The following is a 7,930-nucleotide window of genomic DNA, read 5'->3' on the forward strand; positions in this document are numbered from 1 at the left end:
GCCTCGGAGGATTGCCAGGAATGGAAGAGGAAGCAAGGTTAGAAACTAGTGGGTTTGGGTGGTTAGGGAGTTTATAATGGAAGGAATGATATAAGGTTCGGGCTAGATCGGTTACATAAGGAACATTTAGGTCACACTCTAAAGAAGATATTTAAATTTCTTTTATAAGTGGGTACATAATGCAAAATATCAAAAAGAGTCCAAAATCTGGAGCAAAATAACCTAATTTTACGATAATTATATTAATTTCAACTTCAATATCAAATTTTTATTTTATTTTTTATGCTGGCTATTGGTAACATATTTCAAGTTTCCAAAAAAATTTTATTTTTCATTAAAAATTATATTTCTACGTAGAATCATTATTAGATTAAAACATTCGATATTCATAGTCAAATAAAAGAACAAATCACTATCTAATAAAAATTTAATAAATTTTACTCACTTTAATTATATGATAAAATACATGACATAACTCTCTGTTTTAGACCTTCATGAGAAAAAGGAAGGCTTCCGATAGTGAAAGAGAAATTCCACAAAGGAGTAGGAACTACCCTCCTTATATCAAGTGGGATCCATCCAGGGTTAATAAAGACACTCAGTTCATCCTATCAACTACTGCGTCCAAGGTATGCTCTGTCTAATTAACTTGTTAATAAAAAGATTATATGAGCCAATCTGGCTTGACATCTCTTGATAAGAGACATGAGCTACCACAGAGGTTTATACTGGGTGTTTCAGGGTTAAGTGGTCAAACTGATTCCCCAGTAGTGTCATTTTTGCTCCCATCCTACAAACATGGCTACACCATTTCAGCTAGTATTCTTCCAGAACTTCAATATCAGATCTAACTAAAAATTACTCACAAAATAATTAAAAAATCAAAATGGACTTATTCCTCTTTATTTCAAACTGAAGTTTCTTGTGATACACCACATTTTTATGACTTTTTGTCTTGACAGAAACTTTTATGATCATTACTGTAATAATGATTTTAAACATATTTCAGATTCTAGGATATATGTCCCTCAAGGGTCGCACGGGCTTAAAAAATCCTGACCTGGTGAAGTACATGGTTGACCAGGACGATCGAGAATGGTTGACAACAGCAGGTATACCAGGATTAATGCAAGGCACACCGAATGCGGCCCTTTTTCTTTTAGAAGACATCGTTCAACTAGCTAATTTTGAAGAATATAGGTAATATAATAATAAATTATATAATATAATAGTTACAGAATATAGGTAATATAATAGTAAATTATATAATAGGTAATATAACAGTAAATTATAAAATATAATAGTATTGTAATAGAATATAGTTATAGGATCATTAAGAAGTATTTGCTTTATTCTCTTTTAACATATGAAATATTAGTTCCTTGAGTAAGAAGAAAAAAAAAGTTTAACATTCATTCTTGTTTTTGTTTTTAAAATTGTTTTTCCTTAAAACTGAACAATGCTTGCTAAACTAAACCTTGAATGCCAACATAACAACATTTGCTCTCCTACGATAGGATTGTCATGAATGGTGAATGAGCATTTTATGTCCCGTAATGTAGGGCATGCATCAAAGTGTTCTCCAATCATATCATCAAATAAGCATGACAGATGGAGGACAGGTCGGGAGGGTGGCTTTCATTCACACAATTTTCTAATTTTAGCCACTTCTCCAGCATATTTTAGAGAGTTCCTTTGATTATTCATTGATCGGTTCCCAAACAGATAATAATGGTCTGATATACACTGGAAAACAAAGTCTATTCCATTTTCTACCAACTTATTCAAACACAGTTCACATGCAAGAATGTTGTTTTCAAATATAACTAATTTTTGGGGGCACAATTGCTTTGATTGGCCATTGTATTAACCTTTGGAGGGCCAGAAGAATGATTCTTACCTCCCCTTCAAAATTAGTGGCTACTCTTACAATTGGAGCTGCTATCTCTAAGTTTCTTGAATAGACTTCAGCTCTGGCTTGTTTGTATGCTTCCGATGCTAAACCATCAGTATTAATGTGGAACCAATCTGCTTCCGGGATATAGCTTTTAGGTCATGGATTGGAGTAACACTCTTCGAGACTTTTTAGAGGTCGTAGTGGACATCAAATTGACACTGCTAGGAAAACCTCTTTTTCTGCTAGTTCTAGCCCCTTCCTTTGAATTAAGCATTTTACCACCTTAGTAAAGATGATTTGTCTTAAGACGTCCAGATGCGGGTTCATATTCCAGTAGTATATTGTAATAATTTTAAAAAATATTAAAAATAAAATAAAAAGAATTTTGGTCGTTTTATAAAACTTTCTTCAAATATAAAAGATAACTTGGGTTCAAATTAAGAACTTTACTACTTAATGGATAATACAATTTATTCAAATTTAATAATATAAAAAGACTCTTAATCTCAGGGCGTATTGTTGCTAGACAATCAGAATACAGGCATTTACAATAATTTCAATTAATTAAATTAAAATCTATTTTATACATGGATCTAATTTTATGTATAGCAAAAACTAACCAAGCTCACAATCTTCCTTGGTGTCTTCTTTTTTGTTATTGTTCTGTCCTAGCGTCCAAAATGGCTTCCTTCTTGACAGAAATTGATGAGGACCTCCTCATCCTGAAGACATCCTTTCTCTTCTTTCTCCACACAAACAATGATCCCTCCAAAACGAAAACCTGCCTGGACGTTACATGTAAACATCGATTGTCGCACAACAGTTAGGGATTTTTCCAAATGATTTACTTTCTGAATATTATTCATTAGCACTATTTCTTGATTTCTATTTTTCCTTTAATTTTCAATTATGAGGGGACGAGTTAAAATAGTTTTTATGATATTTGAATCTGCTTATTTGTAATTCTAAGTCTGCTTTCGAAATGGATCTTGGATCTTCTGCCATGAATCTGAGAACCTTGTTTTGGGCTAGGTTCGTAGACATTTAGAACTATTGACATTTTAAAGCCTGGTCTATTTTTTCTTCTCTATATTTATTCCAGGAAAGTTTTGAATCAAGTTTCATTCCTAAGTGTGTGGCTTCTTCTGTGCGTGAGTTTTTCTAACTCAAATTTATCTTGTTTGGTTAGGTAGAAAGTATAAAAAGTTGAAATTTTATCTTTTTGGGGTTGAGAATTATAATTATGTCATTCTCATGTGTTTAAAAAGGAATAAACTAATGCTAAATTAAATCGTATGCTTGAACTTTGGGGCTCTACGAAACCATTAAATTCCTTCTGTATCCAATTCTTACAATCTCATATCCTTCAAAAAATCCTCAATACTCCTTATGTCATACATAAAGTTATCTAAAAATTACCTCCATATTCAATGTGCTTTAGATTTGGCCTGAAATAGATATAACCCCTTTAATTCTAAAATCACTGCCCACATAAACCTACTATTTCTTAACATTCTACCCCAAACTATATCTGATAACCCTCTGAGGCATCTGAAAAGAAAATGGCCACAGGACAGGTTACTTCTTATTGTAGTCTTCCTGATTTTATCCCTTTGTGTTTTTCTCTCTATCCTCCTCAGGTACCTCAATTCCATTACTTGGATCTGGCTCCTATATTTTGAGGCAGTAGTCCAGGACTCGCTCACAAGATATGATGTTTTAATTGTATTTTACGACAGTAAATTATATAGACAGTAGTCAATTACAATAAATAAAAGTATATCTACGTAATATGAAGAAGTCTTTTACCATCAATCAATTTATTTTTTTAATTAGTGATACATGTTTTAATAAATTCTAATTCTAATTATTGTTTATGATTTTTACCTCTTATTTACAGGAGTAACGCGTTATTACATGCAAGCGAGCTGAAGGGTTTTGTGTTACCTGATTTTATTCAGAGGAAAGTTAGAGCTTATATGACTTTAATGAGGACTAAGTATATAGAACCTGAGGTGACGACGACGCCTTTACCTTCCCCTCCTCCGGATCCTCTAGAAAGGATTTCACCGCATTTTCTTGACGATATACCTGTAAGTGGAAAAATTAGCTTAATTTTTATTATTTTAATAATTTTGTATAATATAACAGTTGCATATATTCATCTACATTGATTAAAACTTTAAAATTATTTTCTTCATTATCAAAGTGAAACCTCTCTTGATGAACAATTTTTAAATCTTCTGCTCTGAAAGTGAATGAATTTTGATCCAAACCCCTTAAAAGATCCCAACAGCCAAATATTTGTCGCTGAGAGATAAATTAATCATACCTGAGAGATAAATTAATCATACCTGAGAGATAAATTAATCATACCTAACAGATACTATGGAATATGCAACATTGAGATAACTATACTTATTTGTTCAACGTTATGATAAATAAAATTGCCTACATTTAAATAATTTATAACGGTCCACTTAGGGGTGCAGCTCTTCACTAGGTAGAAGATGGACAAGCCTCTTTTCAGAATATGAACATTGTTACTTTATTCTTTAAATACAAACAATCAGTTCTAATCCTACAACTTAAGTTCCAAGGTTTTTTTTGTTAAAACTTTATTCTTTTCCTTTGTTTACTTATTTATTCATTATCAAGCTCTTCTGAAAATTATTAAGTTCTAAAATAAAAATATTTATAATCAACAGTTTTACAATTAACATATAGTTATAGTCAACAAATCTAACATTGCATTTTAATAAAAAAATTTACACATTTACCTACAAAGAATTTATTATATATATATCCAATTTACTATTTTATAACCGTTTACAATTCAAAAATGTTTTGAGATCAAGCCAAATTTTCTAGTTATTATTCTTATTTTTTCTTACCTAAATATCAATTTATGGACATATCGTATTTCATCTAAATTGAAACAATTTTTTATATATTACAAACTGAATATAAGTGCTATTTTTTTCTCCTTCATTAATGCGATTTCCCAAAAATGTTTTTACAATTGAAAATATATTTTTATTTCAAGGGATTATTAACATTTTAGTGTTATTTATTAAAATATTCTGTTTATAAGTAGAACATATATATGCACTTATTTATTCATTTTTTAATAAGCACTAATATACTCTTCTCAGCGGACACTCTCCTGCAATGGACAAATCGATCTGGCCCTTGACTATTTATTATAGAGAGGTTTCACTGTAGAGACAATTATATGATATTCTGATAGTTATTATTTGAAGGATATGATGAGGGCTGCGGTCAGGAAGAACAACAATGGTTTTCAACTATTTATTGATTGCTGACGTTTTGACCCACAATGTAGGTCTTAATAAGGGCTAAAATAACAAGATAAGATTTATATAATTATAGTATATAAGCCTAAATATTATAAATTTACCATTTCATTACTCGCTATTATGTTAGTTAATAATTATTGTATATATCTTTATCCTCTTTACTATTTTAATGGAGTAAAATGTTATCTATCTATTATATTATATCATGTAAAAATATGTAAAAGAGTGACATTAAACAAAACGAATGTAAAGGCGGAAGCGACAAACTATCAAGAGAGAAAGAAATACTTTATTCATTCATGCTGCCCAAATACATCGGGTTGCTACATTACACAGCATACTGATCAATCCGTGACTGGACAAATATAAATATTATATTTGTCCAGTCACGGATTGATCAGTATGCTGTGTAATGTAGCAACCCGATGTATTTGGGCAGCATGAATGAATAAAGTATTTCTTTCTCTCTTGATAGTTTGTCGCTTCCGCCTTTACATTCGTTTTGTTTAATGTCACTCTTTTACTCTTACATTTCATTGGCTGTACATTTTTCGTATCTTTTTATTTTAGAGCTATACTGTGGGTCAAAATGTGGGAAATCAATTAATAATTGAAACCTTTTTTTCTTCTTCACTCCAGCCCTGACCAACTCCAGATTGTGATAGTTAATTAGGATTCTATAAATATAATCTTTACACTTTCTTGAGATTGGTTATTATTGTTTAAATAAAATAAAATTTTATTCTCAAAACAATTTATATTTCTTAATACATCTAACCGTTTGGCCACCCTCAAGGACAATCTATCACAAACAGCTTTTAATATGCATATGATTTTTAACAATTTTAAACAAACCACAATATTAATTATAAATTATCATACCTTAAATAAAATTTTAGAACCACTTCAATTTTAAAAAACTTTATGCAGGCTATTCTGCCCAGGTCATTATTCTCAGTCCATAATTACCCTACGAGACATTAAAATATTACGGAATCATATAATTTTATTAATAAGCAATCCTTCTTAGCTTATATCTAATAACCTATTTTGTCAATTCTGACAATTATAATTTATCACAATATTAGTAACCTTCCCCACACTCCTTGATTGCATTGTTGTTGATGTGGTTCTAAAATTGTATTTAAGGTATGATAATTTATAATTAATAATATTGTTATTTGTTTAAAATTGTTAAAAATCATATAATAAAAGCTGTTTGTGATAGATTGTCCTTGAGGATGGCAAAATTGGCCTAAAGGTCAGATTTATTAAGAAATATAAATTGTTTTGAGACTGAAATTTAATAAAACTTTATTTTATTTAAATAATAAGATTTTATTTTATTTAAATAATAAGATTTTATAGTTTTTTTTATCTGATTGTTGAGTAATATTTAGTATATATTATAAAACTGATTTTTTATTCCAATTCAAAGCTTGCTTATGATGAATTACATCTCCTGGATTCATCAGAATCGACATTACAAGAGTTGTCCCCTTCCATTAGTGAAGATGCGATTTTTGGCCTTAATTGTATAGATCCATGTAACACATTACAATCAGTAGAAGAAAATCAACCTACAGTAAGTTATATCTAATAATATTACGTATTTTGAATTTAAATTTGTTGTCTGCATTTATATATGTATCTATTGGAATTGTTATTGATAATAAATTTATATTATTTTTACTTGTTTAAATATAAAATATATAGAAAGAAGTATTGAGATTATTAAAATTTTCTGAATCATTAGTTTTGACACTTTGACAACACATTATCGTCAAGCCATGGTGGCTTAGGAGCATATATGACGATAAGCTATCAGGTCACTTTTCTAGCTTAGATTGGTAGTGGTGGGGAGAGCTCTAGCACCTCCCTTCACGTTGGATTGTCCCGAACCATGTTCAGTACTGCTCTAGCTTCCATCAGCTATAATTGTTCTGGGTTCTGCTGCCTTCAAGGATTTTTGCACTCCTTCAATTTTTTGAAACATATAAATTTATTTACTAATGTATTCTTTTATTTAACAAACTTCCAATAGCAATTTTTAAATGTTAATTTTTTTTTTTTTACATTGTTTTGGATTACTTCACGCTGTCTAAATATTTGATAAAAAATATGGTGTTATAAAATAACTTTTTAGTCCTTATTCAGTAATTCTATTAAAAACCCACAAAACATACACGTATCAGCTGATTGCATACATAGACTCAATGTTATACAAAGATTATAACAGGTACCTGTTAAAAAAAACAGGTATTAAAACTTTATTTGGTTCAATATTACATTTTATACACCATATAATGCTGTTTTAAATTAAACAGAAAAAAAAGCAAGAAAAATTCGTGCTTTAAAGTAGTTTTTCAGGAGAACCCACCTAGCCAAAGTGTTTAGCTTCCTGGAGTCCTAATAACTAAGTCTCATAAAATCAGATGTGATATTTTATATCATCAATATGATACTTTTAAACAGCTCAAACAATTTTGATTATATTCGCCAAATTAATTTACAGTTATGTGAAACTTGATATCAGTTAGATCCTATTCTGGTTGAATTGTCATACAGGGCTTAAATAACAAATAGGTATATACCTGACCCTCTGTTAGGTACCTTACGGCTTATATATACCTGACCCTCTGTTAGGTACCTTATGGCTTATATATACCTGACCCTCTGTTAGGTACCTTATGGCTTATATATACCTGACCCT

The 7,930-nt window shown here is 30.1% G+C and overlaps 1 protein-coding gene and 1 long non-coding RNA gene across 6 annotated transcripts in view; one reads left to right on the forward strand and one right to left on the reverse strand.

The window, feature by feature from the left end:
- LOC106688501 (deoxynucleotidyltransferase terminal-interacting protein 1) overlaps positions 1 to 7,930 on the forward strand; it is a 44,497-nt gene that overhangs the window by 29,281 nt on the left and 7,286 nt on the right. For all 5 annotated transcript variants that reach the window (XM_014433035.3, XM_014433018.3, XM_067044920.1 and 2 more), the window contains exons 5-8: positions 489 to 629; positions 1,010 to 1,200; positions 3,798 to 3,990; positions 6,656 to 6,802. In XM_014433035.3, coding sequence (XP_014288521.1) covers positions 489 to 629; positions 1,010 to 1,200; positions 3,798 to 3,990; positions 6,656 to 6,802 — 672 coding nt within the window. The remainder of the gene's footprint in view (positions 1 to 488; positions 630 to 1,009; positions 1,201 to 3,797; positions 3,991 to 6,655; positions 6,803 to 7,930) is intronic.
- LOC106688559 (uncharacterized) overlaps positions 3,871 to 7,930 on the reverse strand; it is a 17,815-nt gene continuing 13,755 nt past the window's right edge. Inside the window, exon 3 of the long non-coding RNA XR_001344334.2 lies at positions 3,871 to 3,988. This is a non-coding gene — a long non-coding RNA (uncharacterized lncRNA). The remainder of the gene's footprint in view (positions 3,989 to 7,930) is intronic.

This window comes from Halyomorpha halys, unplaced genomic scaffold, assembly GCF_000696795.3.
Source record: "Halyomorpha halys isolate HHAL.00 unplaced genomic scaffold, Hhal_1.1 Scaffold43.1, whole genome shotgun sequence".
Lineage (NCBI taxonomy): Eukaryota > Metazoa > Arthropoda > Insecta > Hemiptera > Pentatomidae > Halyomorpha > Halyomorpha halys.